General features: G+C 56.6%; 1 protein-coding gene across 5 annotated transcripts; it reads right to left on the bottom strand.

Moving 5' to 3' along the window:
• Nucleotides 1-3028: 3028 nt before the first annotated feature.
• Nucleotides 3029-15528, bottom strand: PNPLA5 (patatin like phospholipase domain containing 5). 5 transcript variants are annotated; one of them, XM_044226858.1, is made up of 9 exons: nt 15336-15528; nt 14704-14936; nt 12674-12739; nt 12164-12373; nt 10538-10598; nt 9258-9443; nt 7166-7298; nt 4876-4992; nt 3029-4307 (listed from the first exon to the last, which is right to left on the bottom strand). In XM_044226858.1, exons 1-9 carry the CDS (start codon nt 15526-15528, stop codon nt 4214-4216), a joined length of 1293 nt encoding a protein of 430 aa, XP_044082793.1. In that variant the 3' UTR covers nt 3029-4213. The 5 variants fall into 5 exon arrangements, with proteins under 5 accessions (XP_044082793.1, XP_044082791.1, XP_044082795.1 ...); XM_044226856.1 differs by having other exon boundaries at nt 4225-4691; XM_044226860.1 differs by having other exon boundaries at nt 4228-4307; nt 4871-4992.
• Between the last annotated feature and the right edge of the window lie 556 nt (nt 15529-16084).

Genomic DNA, 16084 nt, shown 5'->3' with positions numbered 1-16084 from the left:
AATACAGTGGTATTAATCATCTATATTATGGGCTTTGGAGCAGAGCTGGAGGCCCCTTGGAAACCAGGTGATCCAACCCCTGATTTTAAAGACAGGAAATGAGGAATTGATCAAGGACAGAATTTGCCTGCTGTCGTAGATCTGGTGCACTAGGAAGCTGTAATGGTCTAGGGATCTCTCTGTTTCCTGGAGCACAGACTCGGGCATTTCCAGCTCTACCACTTACCAGTCAACATAACCTTTCTGCACCTCTGTTTCCTCATCCATAAAATGCAAAGTATATTACCAAACTCCCAGAGTTACTGGGAGAGTTGACATGATGGGCTTTGTAAAGTGAGTGCACTCGAGAGGGTTAGATTCCTTATTATGTCCGCAGAAATAACAGCAGAAGCATGCAAGCTGCTTGGGGCAGGGATCTGCCTCAGGCATCAGGATACACTCTGCAGACTGCTGGCACTCAGAAAACCAGTCTGGGGGCAGGGCTTTGCAGTCAGCCTGGAAAAGTGCATTGAGAATAGGAGCCATGGCTGTGCCAGGGCTCCAAGGCCCAGAGAGGTCCTCGGCTGGAACATTGGGAGAAAAGGGAGCATGGCTGACTCATGATTCTAACTCTGTTGATGGAAGAACACGGCATGGGTCCAGAAGGGACTTTGATATTACACAGGTCTGGGCCCCATCACGGCTCCCCTGAGTTTTCTTTGGAATAACCCCCACTCAGGGGTGGTCTAAGGTTCAGAGGAGGCCCAGTAGTCCTCCTAGTCTGGTGCCCAACACACAGCAGACATGAAGTTAGTGCATTTCACTTCCTGCTCCCTCTTTCCTATCATATGATACAGTCTAAAAGGAACATTTACTTTTCTCAAGTTAATATTTCATGAAGCATATGCTGTTCGCTGCATTTTATACAGGGGGAACCTGAGACTCAGACACGAGAGGGCATTTCCCTAGGTTACATTCATGCTCAGTTGCAGAATTACAAGTCTGATCTTGTATATTAACCAAGTATTCAGTGATGTTAAGGAACATGCATTATTTTTTCGCTGACCTCTGTTCAGAGCCCTAGATCCCTCCTCTCCTCTGTAATGCCTCAGGGTTCTGTACTAGGAGGCTATATGGGTTAACAAGCCAGGAACTCTGACCTGGATCAGCTCCCAGGCTGTTTGCTTTGTCAGCAGAGCCCCCTCCAGGCTTAAGGAAAAACATAGCACTGTTGGTGGATGGCTCAGTGAAATCCACAGGTGTTGCCCAGGCGTTGCCCATTCATTCTGAGGCTGCATTCACAGAGGCAGTGATGAGTAGGTGGGAGGAGAAAGGCAATTTAGGTGCAGTAGTGGTCATATTGTATCAGGGGCAGCACTGGACTCCATCCTCCTAAAGGGATTTGAACAAACTAGGGGTAAGGGGTTGTAGTTTACTGAGCAGAAAGTCTGGGTTGGGGATGTCCCTGAGAGTGGCTGTAGGGCACAGGCTATTCACTATGGAGAAGATCAGCCCCAGAGGGGACAGTTCACCCCCTTTTTATCTCTTCCATGCTGTCCCCAGGCAGAGGGAGCAGGCAGGGTGCGTGGCCCCAGAGTGCAGAGCTGGGATCAAAGGAGAAGGCCATAGGCAGGCAGACTTTAAAGCCACGTGAGGAGAGGTCTAAGAGTTCAATGGGAGAGAAAGTGGGGAAGTGCTTATAAACTGTAAAGCATGGTGGGTGAGGCTTGTGAATAGTCACTGCAACCACAAGTTGTGAACAGGTGACCCTGATGCATGAGTCACAAATAACAAAGACCAAAAAGAGTTTTATCAGCAATTGAGATATTCAGCCAAGTAAGCTAGAAATATTTAGCAACGTGCTGCTTGGGGAAGGAGGAGGATGAAGAAGAAGGTGGGAGTGGCCGACTATCTTTCTCAGTCTAAGACACAAAGCAAAGCAATGGGGGCAAAGATGGTGCTAGGGCGAGCCCCAAAGAACCAATGAGAGAGGGGGTGATAAAGGGAGGTCTGTTTGCCCACGGGATCAGAGGCCCACGTCCTTGATACAGGGCAAAGGACAGGGGAACAAGAATATTCTCAGAGCCCCCCAGAGCCTGTAGATCCTCAAGCTGGTATCTCAGGTGGCCAGTCCCCCCACCCTTTCCACAGACAGAGGAAATCCCAAACCCAGCACCTGGGAATGGGGATAGGGCGTCCCAGCTCTGGGCGAAGAGAATCCTTGGGGCTTAGAGATCACGTGACTCAAGGTAGGACAGCCCCCTTTGCGACAGCAGGAGGGGACAGAAGCCAGCTCAATCCCAGGGGATCCTAGATCCTGCAGATGAGCAGGGAGGTGGACCCTCCTGGAAGTCCTCACTCTCTATGCCTCTTCTCTCGCTTTCAACCTCCCACCCCCGACCCCAGACCCTCCTATGCTCCACTCACTCACTCTGCACTCACCTTCTTGCTTCCCTGCTCCCAGCCCTCCAGTGACCACCCAAATCCAATGTGCTGATCACCATGACCGTGGCCGCTATGACCCAGCCTCTGCCTGCCCTCCGCCTGCCCCATCATTCACAAGGCTCCGGCCGGCCTCACGGGCTACTTTCTCTTTCTTAAACACAGTGACTGCATTCCCATCTCGGGGCCTTTGTGCCTGCTGTTCCCTCTGCATGCAAAGCTCTTCCCTCAGCTCTCTGCCTCTCCTCTGAGGCCTCACCCCTGACATCATCTTCTTGGAGAGGTCTCCCTGGACCCCTGACCCAGTACCGCTCCCACCCCGACCACCATCGTGTCCATCTTCTCTTGCTCTCCTCATGGCACTGCCGCTCCTCAGATGGTCTCATTTTCAATTTCCAGTTGGCTGCTCGGTATCAGCTCCCCCCACTAACCCATATCAGAGTGTAAGTCCTTTTTTCAAAAAGGTTATTTATTTATTTATTTGACAGACAAGTGGGCAGAGAGGCAGGCAGAGACAGGGGAAGGTAAGCAGGCTCCCTGCTGAGCAGAGAGCCCAGTGATGTGGGGCTCGATCCCAGCACCCTGGGATCATGACCCAAGCCGAAGGCAGAGACTTCAACCCATGAGTCACCCAGGTGCCCTCAGAATGTAAGTCTTATTCACTGCTGTGACCCCAGAGCCTACCACCCATTAAGCAAAAATCAAATGAATGAATGAATGAACAAAGGAATGACTTGTTATCTCTTTTGTTTAGATTTATTCCTTTTCTCCCTTTTTCCCTTGGGCCTGCCTCCATTTCCCCACCCCCCCCCCATCCCTGCTCAGGCTGAGTGTCTCATAAGGGCCTGGCCAAGACACACTGTGGGTTCTGCTCTGAGGACAGAAAGGGGGTCCGCTCCCAGGAGAGACTAGAGGAGGACTGGTGTCCCAGTCTCCTCTCTGCCGGAGAAAGAAAGGGGCCTGGGGGGTGGGGGCGTGCAGACACTATTATACCATGAACTTTCCTAAAGAATAAGGGGGTGGTGTCACGGTGCTGGCAGCCTGGGGCCCTTGGGCGCCCCAACAGGACACATACGAGTGAGATTCTGAGATGTTGATGCCCCCTCTCTCCTCCCACCGTCACATCTCCTGCGGGGGGGCTCCCACTGGTTGGACCCGGTAGGAAGCCAGAGATCAAGGTTGGAGGAATGAGGCAGACCATGGGGGTCACCCTGGGGCAAGTGCAGGACAAAGGAAGTCAGAGAAAGGATCTGAGGGGAGGCACACCCCAGCCCATCATTTCCATCTGCCTTCTGATCACCGACACTTGATCTTCTGTAAAGCACTCTGAAAATTGTTCAGTAAAAGTACACGAACCCCGCTTCTCAGTAGATGCTGGCCCAGGGTCCTCATCACGGAAATTCAAAAACCAAGATGTGTGCCTCAGCTCCTACCTTCCTTTTTCCCTCTGATGCCAGCATGACCTGGACACAGCTACCAAGGGACATACCAACAGGCTGGGCCTTTACCAAAGAAGAAGTCCTCAGGCCCCAGGGAGTGGCTCCAAGGAACAGGGGCTACGGAGGGGCTGGTGGGACCCCTTCTGGCTCCTGGGGGCCACCATCCACACAGTCAGGGACAAGAGTGGAGGACAAAGGGGGGCTGTCCCTTCCATCCTCCGTTCGGCAGACAGTACGACACAGAGCTCTGAGCTCCAGAAGACTAGTCAGGACCCGAGGATGGGGGCACATCTGGGCACAGCGTGAGGGCCAAGGCGAGGACCAGGGGAGGTCAGTCAGTGGACTGGTCCTGCTTACTGCCCCTCAGGCCTGATGGGGAGGTCTGAGCCCTTGGCCAGGTCCACAAGAAGAGCTGCCCCAAGCTGGAGGGGACTGGTGATAGGCAGGCTGTGCAGGAAACAGAAGCCAGTGAGAGCAAGGTTTTAGAGCGCAGGGATGGGCCAAGGGCAGGGTGGAGCTGTGTGCGGGCAGCCCTCACATTCAGTGGGCCCTGCGGTCATTCTTCTGCCAGACCCTGCCATGTGGAAAGCCCTGAGGCCCTTACTCTGGTCACCCGGACATGGGTGGGAAGGTTCCGGGATGGCTGTGAAGTGGGCTGGAAGGACCGCGGGGTCTCCAGGCAGTAGGGAGGGCAGGTCGGGGAGAGACAGGCCGCCCCGACCCAGGCCCCACAGAGGACATGTGGGGACAGCTGGAAGGCTCTTGGACGGGCTGATGGGGATCTGGCCGAGCAGGGAGATGCACTCGTCCTCTGGGAGCTGGTCCTGCAGACTGACCAGTGTGATGGGCATCAGGCCCAGCACGGGTCTGGCCACAGCGGTGACCAAGCCTATGCCAGTGGCTGCACAGGAAGGCTAGAGAGAAGGACACGGAGGGTGTGGACGGCCCGCCCAGGGTCCAGGAAAAATAACCACAGCCACACCTGCTCCACTGCGGGCCCGTGCACCCACCTCACCTGACCAGCTGGAGGAGCTGGTCCTTCGAACTGGAGTAGATCTCGAGGGCGAAGCTCTGCAGCACGCCCCACATCCACCACAAGTCGCTCGGCATATTGGGCAGCCATACCGCCAGCCTGGAGGAAGGGGCAGAGAACGCTTCGCTCAGCTAAGCCCGAGCCTATGGCCCAGCGGAGCCCACCTTCCTCGTGGGCCCAGAGCATAACTTCGGGTCCCTGCACCTGAGGCCCTGAGGCACCAGTCCGAAAGGTAGTGGAATAAGGGGTAAGAAGCACCCGAGAGTACGGGCTCCACTGCAGAACTGGTTCATGCCACGGAGCACAAGCGGCAAGCACGAGGCAGGGAAGAGCTGGGCTCTGGGGCCAGGCTGCGGTGGGTTTGCAGCCCCGCTCCCCTGCTCATCAGCTGTGTGACCCGGGCAGGCTGGGGAACCTCTCTGGGCCTCAGCTGCTTCGCCCGCCAGAAAAGGACCATTGGCTTGCCTGCAGTTCCTAACCGCCTCCCTCTCTCTCTGTCCCTCCTCCTCCTCCCCAGACCTGCCCTCCTCACTCCACAGCCCTCCCTCTGCTCTCCCTTGAACAGCCAGTGACATTGCCAAAACAGACGTCTGATCACAGTCCTTTCTCGCTCCAAACCCTCCCACAGCTCCCTACCTGGGCCCTGTGGGGTCAGCAGAGGACCAGGTCATCCAATTACGGCTGAGAGAGGACCTGGCTGGCCACCATCTCAGAGTCACTGGACACAGCGAGGCCTCCCCCGCAATGTGCTGCCTTCAGCAGAGCCTCTCAACCAGGAACTCAAATGGACAGACAGGCCACAGGATGTAGTATGAGAAGCAAAATATAAGCTAGAGCATCACCTCCCTTTTTCTGGACTGTCTGCCTCTATTATTACAACCTACACGTTGAGCATGTTGGTTACAAAAATGCTAAGTCTGAATCTCCCAGTGGTCTGGACAGGTTTCTCCATCAGTGCTCACATATGGACCCTTTTTTTCTAGCTGAAAAGTCTAGCCTTTACCCTTATCCTGTTTGACTTCAACCTGTGATTTCAATCTAACAGCTCAGCGTGAGGAGAATCTGAGTTAGCAGAAAGCTCTCTCCTGGCTTTGGGCCATGAGCAATTTCAACAGCAGGGCTGATCGAGTCATTAACCCAACACAGAGCAAAACAGACCTGTGACTCACTGTCATTGACCTTTTAGGGAATAAAGAATTAAAAAAAAAAAAAATACAGCTCTCCCTATGACACTTCTCTACTGAAACCCTTCACTGCCTTCTAACACTGTTAGGATAAAGACCACATTCCTCACGTGGCCCTAGAGGCCTGCTTGTCTAGCCCCTGCCAGCCACTGCCACACCGCCTCACCACCACCCCTTCTTATTTCCTCTGCCTTCTGCCCCCGGACCTTTGCACATGCGGTTCCATCCCTCTGGAATGCTTTTCCCTTCCCTCTTTGCCTAATGGACACCCACCCATTCGATTATAACTCAAGAGTTACCTTCTTTAGGCAACCTTCCCTGACCAGAGAGCCCCTAGTGTGAGCCACCTCAGTTCACAGCCAGTATAGACCTCTTTTAGGAATCACAATCAGTATAGACCTTTCTGAATATTTCTAGGCAGAGGTGTGATTGCACAGATGAGTGTGTGATGGTTTGGGGGCTATGAGTTCCACAAGGTCAGGGCCTGGGTCTGAGTCAGGGCTGCCTTCTGATCCTCAGCCAAGGCTTGGCCCCTGGCTAGGCCTTCAGTATAACTATCGGTGGAATGAATGAACAACCAGTGCAGAGTGATTCATTAATCGGCCAAGTTAGAGTGGTTAGTGAGGGCTTACCCACAACCAGTCTGCCCTGGAAGGGCCTTGTTTTACAGAAAAGGAAGCTGAGGCCCTGAGAGGTCAAGAGACCCAGCCCAGGCCACACAGCTAATCCGAACCAGACCAGCCCCCAGAGTTATTTCTCCAGAAACAGCACATCTCATCTGAGGCTCTAACAGGTAGAACAAAGGGCCAAAGATCGTAGAGACAGGGGAAAGGCCAGAGCTTCGACCAGGAGGCCCTGCTCCTAATCCGCCGGCCACAGCTGCCCGCCATCTCCCCCCCAGTCTCATCTTGCAGAGGAGAACCCGCGGGATTCCTCTGGGTTGTGCAACCAGCACCAAGCGGCCCGGGGACGCCAGCCAGGTTCTGCCCACCCAGCATGCCAACTGCCCCAACTGCCTGAGGCAATGGGCTCCCCCACAACCCCAGGGACAAGCCAGCCCCCCCCCAGGACCCCTGGCTGGACCTCACCTTTTGCTCCGGAAGTAAACATACTCGAAGGGTAGTGTGTAGGGCAGCAGCAAGTAGGTCAGTGCCTGCCCAAGCCCCGACCGGCAGAAGCGGGCCCAGGGGCTGGGGTCCCGCATACACGCTCTCTTCAGCGCTACAAGAGAAGCCATGGTGTGACCACCCACACCCCCCAGCCAGCCCCCTCACCAGCACCCTTAGGGCAGGTGGCCTGAACCCCTTTCCACCTTGTGCAGTCCACAAACTGCCCACCGCCCCCCCCCCGACCCCTGTCTGCAGAGAAAGAGACTGCACTGATCCGACCCCCAGTCTGAGGCAGCAGAGGGCTGGGCACTCAGCGAGCGTGTGCTCTCTCACTATTGTCCCCAAACCGGCAGGGCGTGCCCCTTTCACAGATGAGGAGACTGAAGTTCAGAGTAGGGAAGTGACTTGCCCAAAGACCAGACCAGGAAGTGGCAGGGTCCCCAAGATAGACCCAAGGACTCAGGCTCCCGGAGTTCCTTCCGTCTCTCCTGCCCCTGTCCCAGCAGCAGCATAGCGGGAATGACAACAACCACGTCCTGAGCCCCCAGTCCCTGAAATGACCAGGGTAGAAAGGACTGGCATCCTGGCCAGGGCAGAGCCGGAGCCCAAATCCTCATCTTCAGACCATGGCTGGGCCGCCAGCCTTGACTCTGGCTAGTGCTGCGGAGAGACAGCCACGTGGAGGGGTCACAGAGGACACGGCACAGAGACCAGGCTCCTTGTTCACCTGCCGTGTTTCCCAGAGCGAGTCCCTTCCCTTCCCTGAGCCTGCGTTACCTCCTCTGGAAAGTGGGGCTCAGCAGGACCTACCTCCCAGGCAGGTGGGCAAGGACTAAGGGGGGGTCTGTAAAGGCCAGTCAGGTAACTCGGGGTGGGGGCGGGGGTGAGCTGGCTGCTGGGTGGGGGCCCTCTATCGCGGAGGAGGCTCTCTGGTGCCCCCGTGTGGCTGCAGGGATGCCGCCTTGGCTCCACAGCTCCAAGTTGGACCTCAGGGGCTCAGCACACATAGAGGTCCACTTCTGCAGGCCGTGTATGGTCCCCCGTGCAGAGCAGAAAGAGGCGCCCTCCCCGTCCCCTTTGCCCACCCACGCTGTCCTTGATTTAGACTCAGCCACCATCATCTCTCCTCCCGGGCTCCCCGCTCCTGCCGCCCAGCCCCACCCCTCCCAGCTAGGTGCGGTAAACACCGACCTACACTTCAGAGCAGCAGTGAACTCTGGAAAGGATGGGTTGCCCCTAGTAAGCCACCTCCCCCCCCCAGTGTCTCCCCATCTCTCTGCTCATGCATCTTTCAAAGCCACCTGCCTGACCCTCCCAGCCTCTGCTCCCCTGCCCTCAACCACGACCCTGCCCCCACTCAACCCAGGACATTCGCACATGCCTCTGCCTGGACGCTCCTCTTCTCCGTTTTGTCTGTCAGATTCCTCCTCTCCAGTCTCACTTAGATGCTGTTCAAACCCACATCCCTGCCACCAGGACACATGCCTGGACCCTCCTGCTGCACCATTGTGACTTTGGGGTCACTAAGCAGGAGAGCAGGCTGGATGGCTCAGGATGGAACCCCTGCTTGGGCTATTTGTTAGCTGTGTGACTTTGGACAAGACACTTAACCTCTCTGTGCTATGGCTTCCTCATCCATACAATGGGAACAATACAGTGCCGTCCTCAGAGTATTGCTGGGAGGATGAAACGAGTCCCTCTCCACGTGGAGAGTCCAGAACCTTCTGTGTGTGCCTCTGTCACGTCCCTCAGGACTTCCTGCCCTTCCCTGGCCCGTGGGCCAAGACCTGGCTCTCTGAGGCACAGATTTGGGTTTCAATCTCCCAGCTGCCTCTCTGAGCTTTGGTTTTCTCATCGGGGAAATGGGGTAAGGAAAGCACGTAGGCCACAGTTGTGGAGCAGAGTGAATGCCACCTCAGGTCGAAAGGCCCTTGGCACCCAGTAGGTGCTCAATAAAGGAGTCCTGTCCTCTTCCAGCCCCTGAGCACCAGCAGGGCAGGGTCTCTGCCCCCTGTCCCCTGGATGCAGGGCATGGGATAGGGGAGCTAGTGCATGAAGGAAGGACCCATACCCGCCTCCAGCTCTGGTGAGAGCTGCTCAAAGTCGGGCACGTCCCTGACCAGCACGTTGGGCACTGCCCAGTTGAGAGACAGGTCCCCCTTCTGGCCTCTGTCGTGGCCGGTGTCCTGGTTCCCATCAGCCGGGGGTGGGGGCTCCTTTGATGCCAGCATCCAAAGAATTGGTTCCTTGGTAAGTCCTGGGTCAGCAGAAAGGAGGGATAAGACAGGTCAGTGTGTCCGGAGCCCCCTGGTGACGGTGACACCCCTGGCTCTCCAGCCATCCATCCTCTTGATCTGCAAACCCCGTGCTGGAGACCTGCTTGCTGCAGGATGGATCCACGGCTCCTCCCGAATGACCTCTTCCTGCTCTCCCCTGGCCCTTCTCTGCTCCCCATCTCCTGTGCACTTTCTAGTGGTTCATCGGAGCCTGGACCCTGAAGACGCAGTCCAAGGTTCGAACCCTGATGTCAACAGCTGCTAGCTGGGGGACCTAACTGCTCCGTGCCTCAGCCTCCCTCTTTGAGAAAGGAGAAAATGAACATCTGCTTCAAGTGATTGTTCTGAGAATTAAACACCCAGAGAGAAAACCTAAAGCTCAAGCCCAGATTTGGGCATGTATTAAGTGCTCAGCAAATTCTTCCCGATGCTGTGTGCTTGAGGCTGTCGTGTGGGGTAAACGACACGGGTTCAGGAACCAGATAGCCTGGGTTCAAATCTCAGCTCTGCCATGTCGAAGAGCATTGGGTGACCTCCAAACTCTTCAGCTGAGAAGACATCTGTAGCCCACCCCCTCCCCCATGAGTACACACACACACACACACACACACACACACTCCTGGGGCCATACTGAATTTTGTGCCCCAAAGGCACTTGCCTCTGTTCCTTTGCTCTCGCTCATCTTCCCTCTGCTTGGAATGCCCTCTTCCTTTCTGTCTTCAACGTTTCCCTAGTCTTCATAACTAGTCAAAGCCCAGAGTATCTGTGGCCGCCTCCAGGAAGTCCTCCTTGCCCACCTGCCAGGCTGGGTCAGGTGCCCCCTCTCTGAGCATCCCTCCACCTCCGTGGGGACAGGTCTCCCCACACCAGTCTAAGGGCAGCTCAAGAGCAGGACACCCGTGCGATCCTCTCGATCCTCTCGAGGTCTCCAGCCTCCAGCTGAGGCCAAGCATGGAGCAGAGACTGAGGGAGAGAATGCAGGAGCTGAGGTCCCTAACCATGCAAACACCTGGAAAGCAGGACCTACTCGGATTGCCCACCCCCCCCCCCCGCCACCATGGGAGCTGTCACCTACCGCGTCTCTCCAGGAACCTGAGGGCGTCCAGGTAGCCTTGTCTGCAGTTGTCGGCTACCACCTGCCAACACACAGGGCGGAGGGGGATGGGCAAGGCCTGGCCCTGGCCCTCGAGTTGTGGTCCCAGGCAAGACAATCATCTCCTGCTGGAAGCCATCCCCGCCCAGCCCGCGCTACCCAAGAACCCCCTCGGCAGGGCTCGAGGACCCCAGTGCTGGGCCGGGAAGGCCACGGGACTGCAGACAGGATGAGCTGCTCCATCTGCTTCCCTCCCCACAGCCCCATGGCACTTCCCTCCTCTAAAACTCCTTGGTGGGGAGGGGGCTCTAGCTCCAGACTCTCCAACCTCCGTTTAGTTCTCACCTCTGGAAAATGGGATAAGGTGGCCTGGCCTAGGACACCCGGGACACTGCCTGCTTCCCTGTGCGTCAGGCATGGTGGCTGCCTTTGCCCTTTGATGTTTATTTCCAGAACCAGCCTGAGATAGCAGAGAAAATGGGGGGGCGGGCACACCCGCCTGTCCCAATCACAGCTCTCCTACTGGGGACAAGTCACCTGCAGGTCCAGGAGGGAGCTCTGCCTTCCCTCACTGTGTGGCCTCAGAATGGCCACCCCACCTTTCTGGGAGCCCCGGCTTCCTCGTCTCTAAGAAGCGGCTGAGATTTTCCATCCACCACACAGGTGGACGGAAGGTCAGAGTAAATGAACACAATCTTGTTGCATAAATTACAAAACACGACAGCATCGAGGTGCCTGGCTGGCTCAGTTGGTAGAGCACGGGACTCTTGATCTCAGGGTCATGAGTTTGAGCCCCATATGTGGTGCCGAGTTTACTTAAAGTAAAAAACAACACAAAACACTACAGAACCATAGGATGAATCCAGGAATAGGGGAAGGCCAGGGCACGGGTGGGGTAGAGGAGCAGGTTATGGAGATAAACTCTTTGTTTATCTTTGTTTATAACTTTTTATATCTTTAACTTTTTAAAGATAAAGATGTTTAACTTTTTATATTTTTGTTTATAACTCTTTGTTTCTCTCTCTTTGTTGTAAAACCACCCATTTTCCAGGGGTATCAAGGGCATAAAACAAGAAATCCAGGTCTACGGTCCCTTTTTGTCTTGCCTATGCCTTGCCTTCATGGAGTGGCAAACCTGGCCACAGTCTAGGGCAGGGGCTAAGAGTACAGTTCTAGGCTGCTGCCGATTTGAAGTCTGGCTTTGCTGCTTCCAGGCTGTGTGACTTTGAATAAGCTGCTCAACCTCTCTGAGCCCTGGGTCCTCCCCTGAGAAACAAAGATGGTCGTAGCACCTTCCCACAGAGCCTGACCCGGAGGAGTAGCAGCAGAACCCTGGCTCACGCCCCAGGCGGCGGACTTGTGCAAGCCTGCCTTGATGTGGGGCCAGCTTAACTCAACGTTCCCCCAGGCAGGGGAAGAACAGTAAAGACGCACCTTGAGCCCCATGCCGCAGGTTCAAGAACTTGGCTGTAGGACTCAGAGCATGTATCCCAACTGCACTGAGGTCAGGCGGGGTGGGGTGGGGTGGGGACACAGCCTGATTCACAAGACCCTGGATCATGGCCAAGTCTCTAACACCATCACGGCAGGCACCGGGGCCCGACCTACCTCAGGGCTGGGGGGTACGAGGGAGGCGAACCCCAGGAAGAAGTTCTTTGTGGAGATCTGGAAACTGGCATTGAAGGCATTCAGCTCATGCATGCTGGCCGATGAGCTCTGGGGGCAGATGTCCACTGTCCCGTGGAAAGGGGACACAGTGATGGTGGAGGGCGAGTCCGCAAAGGGGAGGTTGTTGCTCAGAGCCCCGTCGATGTAGCGCTGCAATTCAGGGGGACTGTCTGCTCAGAGTGCCCTCTCCTGTCCCCACACTGCCACGGAACCACCAGCCGGAAGTGGGCTGCAGCCGGTGACCTCTAGCTGCCCCCAAGCCACTAGGACCATCTAGTCCAGGATGCTCTGAGCACCACCCCCCAGGAGCGGGGGAGGGGGTAGGACAGCACACAGTAGGTGCTCAGGAAGCACAGTTCCCTCCACCCACACGGCTTTCAGCAGAAGGTACCCTCGGCACCCAGAGCTCAGGGCAGGGACTCAGCCATCAGGCCCCCAAAGTGCACTTACCTCCCCTCTGAATTCGGGGGGAATTGTCCCACAGTAGAAAGGAAAGTAGAGGGTGCAGACCAGAGCCTGGGAAAACAAGTCAGCGCAAACACCATCGCTCATGCTCCTGGCGTTCAGAACCTGCTCTGGGCATGGTCTCTAACCCCAGAGCTGCCGGCAAAGTTTGCTGGCATCAGTCTCGTGTTCAACGGAGGAAAATGAGGCCTGGAGAAGTTGGCACATCCCAGCCAAATTTGCAAGGCTAAGAAGGTATTTGAATGCAGGCCTGTCATGACACCGGCCTCTTCTTCCCGCTGATGGGTCCGTGCTCACTTGCGACTGCTGCTGGGATGCCCCCACCACCACCACAAGGACAAATACAGGCACCAAGTACCACTTCTCCTTTACCGAGCAGGCAGGCATTCTGTACCGATGATCTAGATATGTCCCCCAGAGTGTGTTCCCTAGACACTGATCCAACCAGATGAATTTCAAACAAGAAACCCTGACTTCTGGGCGCCTGGGGGGCTCAGCTGGTGAAGCATTTACCTTTGGCTCAGGTCATGATCCCAAGGTCCCAGGATCGAGTCCTATGCCAGGCTTCTTGCTCAGCAGGGAGCCTGCTTCTTCCTCTGCACCTCCCCCCACCCATGCCCACCCTCTCTCTCACAAAAATAGATAAATAAAATATTTAAAAATAAAAAAGAAACCCTGACTTCTTTATCCACTTGGAATTGGAAAACACTGTCTACTCTTCCCCGTGGAGGCTCTGACAAGTCCTGCAGTGAAAAAGATGCTTAACATATTGACATTTGGGGCTTGAGAGCTCTGTCTTGGGAGTGGGGGATGGAGTGGGAGGCTGCTGTCCTGTACATGGTATAATACTTAGCAACATCCTTGGCTTCTACCCGCTAGCTGTCAGTACTTTGCGCATGTGCACACACACACACACACACACATGCACATGCATGCACACACATGCAGGGCACACGCGTGTGCACACAAACACATATACACAGAATTTTGACAACCAAAACCGCCTCCAACATTGCCAAATGTTCCCAGGGATGAAAAATCACTCCTGGTTGAGAACCACTGACCTAGAGATAACCAAGCTCACAGAGCCCAGAACGTTGTCTCGTGGTCTACTTGGAAATACCCGTCCAACCCTCTCTGGGAGAGGCAGAGCTCATCCTGCCTCTAACCTGCTGGAGATGCAAGTGGGAGCCTCGCTCCCACAGATTGATAATAATGGTGACAGCAGCTAATGTTGATTGAGCACCTATTACACGCCAGGCCCTGTGCTATGTGCCATCCAGGCAAAGATGCTGGGATAAACTTGAGGCTCCCTGGCTGGCTTCCTCGAGAGCCCATGGACACGCGCTCACAGCAAGGGTCGGGCCCCTCTCCTGCACACACTAAGAATCTGATCATCACAGACTCAGAAACAGTCCTCATGTTGGGTGCTGGGTCAGCAAGATGAAGCAGATTCTACATCAGGCACCTCTGTCTGCGGGGACAGCACAGACCCTAATAAGAACGGGGAGCAGAGCTCCAGGCCTCCCTCCCTGTCTCCCTCCCTGCCTGAGCCTTCCCAGGGACCTAATCCCTACTTGGCCCACCGGAGCACTCCCACAGCCTGTCATTGGCCTCCCTCCCTGACCCTGTGGCTCTCTGTCACCACATCCTGTTTTAGGACAAAACTGGATTTTTTCCTAATCCACTGTGAGCGGGCACCCCTCCCTGGGAAAGCAGGGGCCCTGAGTACAGAAGCTGGATTTTGCCCTCTCCCCAGCCAGTTCCTTCTGTGTTCCACCGAGGGAGCTTCCCAGAGCAAGCAAGGAGTCCCATTCTCACCTTGTGGCCCCTCTCTGTACCTCGACTCTGTCATTCTCTCATTTGTAAACAAACCCAAGCCTCAAGTGACCAAGTGACCATCCCCCGCCCCACTCCTGGGAAGGACTGTCTGCCCCTTGGAAGCACCTGGAAGTCACTGCAGAGATGGAGCAAACTCACCTGCCTCTAGGCCATGGGTCCCACCACAGGCTCACCTGGATGACTTCATCACGGGTTGCAAAGTCGGTGACTATGATGTTGTGTCCATCCGGCCAGCGAGTCAGCGAGATGCCCAGCCGCTGGGAGGCCAGGATGTGGATATCGGAGGGCAGGCTGTCCTGCAGCTGCTGCCTGATGTGCTCGATGGGTGCGAAGGCCGGGTGGAGGATACCCAGGCTCAGCCTGTCCACCTGCTTGACCATGCCCAGGAGATGGGAGCAGCAGAAGTCTGCGGGCGTGGGGAGAGGAGGGGGTCCTCCGTCACCCGGGGGCCTGCCCACATCCGTCCCAAAGACTTGACCTCCTTCCCGGGTACCATGGGATTGGAGAGTCTTCCCCCTCTCCAGCTCAGAATATCTGTCCCCGGCCCTACATTCTAATGCTCTGTCCACCTTTTGATCTTGGGAACAGCCTCCCCAGCTCTGATCAGTCCTCGGAACAAGGGTAACCGTACCCCAGTCCTCAGGGGCCTTTTCGGGATCCCCTGGGATCATGTTGGATGTAAAGGGAGCAGGGCAGAGCGCCAGGCACCAGGCCCTGAAACGCCCCTCTCCGCGCCCTCTCCCTCCTGCGTGAAGCCCACGTTCCCTACCCCCGTACCCCCAAGTCCGCGCCGTCCCCCACGCACCGACGGACTTGCCGGCGATGATGGTGATGGCGTTGAGCGCCCCGGACGAGGAGCCGTAGAAGCGGCGGGCGCCCTGGAGGAGGTGCGGGGCGCGCTCGCTGAGGCAGCGGGTCACGCCCACATGGTAGAGTCCCAGGAAGCCGGCGCCCGAGAAGGACAGGCTCCAACTGCCCTCGTCCTCGTAGCAGCGCATGGCAGTGGGGTCGGCCGGGCTGGGGCGCGGCGGCCTGGCAGGGGACGCTGGAGCAGGGCGCAGGAATTCCTCCCAGATGAAAGGCTCGGGCTGGAGCCCCGCTCCGCCCCGCGCCGCGCCCCCCGCCGCCCCAGCCAATGAGATCCCCGGGCCGTGACGCCCCCGCCCCCCCCAGGTGCGCGGCGGGTTGGCCCGGAGGTGTTACCCGGCCGGTACCCCGGCGTCGCCCCCGCACGCCTGCTGGAGGGTGGATCGCGGGCCGTGACTGCGGGAGCAGATGGGTTACTCCCGCCCCCGTTTCACAGATGCGGGAACTGAGGGCAGTGAAGGAAAGTGCTAGCGAGCAAGTGGCAGGGCAGGACCCGCAACACCTGCCCTTTGGGGTCAAGCCGGACTTCATTCTGCAGCTGTGCTGGTTCAGGTACCAAGGACAGCCGGAGTCAGCCGCCGCAAGCTGTGTGACTTTGCGCGAACTCCTCACGCTTTCTGGGCCGCGGTTTTCCCTTGGAGGCGAAGACCTACAGAGCCCTTCCTGCTCTGATGGCTGGTCCTCGGG

Source organism: Neovison vison, chromosome 12 (genome assembly GCF_020171115.1).
Source record: "Neovison vison isolate M4711 chromosome 12, ASM_NN_V1, whole genome shotgun sequence".
Lineage (NCBI taxonomy): Eukaryota > Metazoa > Chordata > Mammalia > Carnivora > Mustelidae > Neogale > Neogale vison.
The sequence above is the reverse complement of the archived record's forward strand: the minus strand, read 5'-3'. Positions and strand labels throughout refer to the sequence as shown.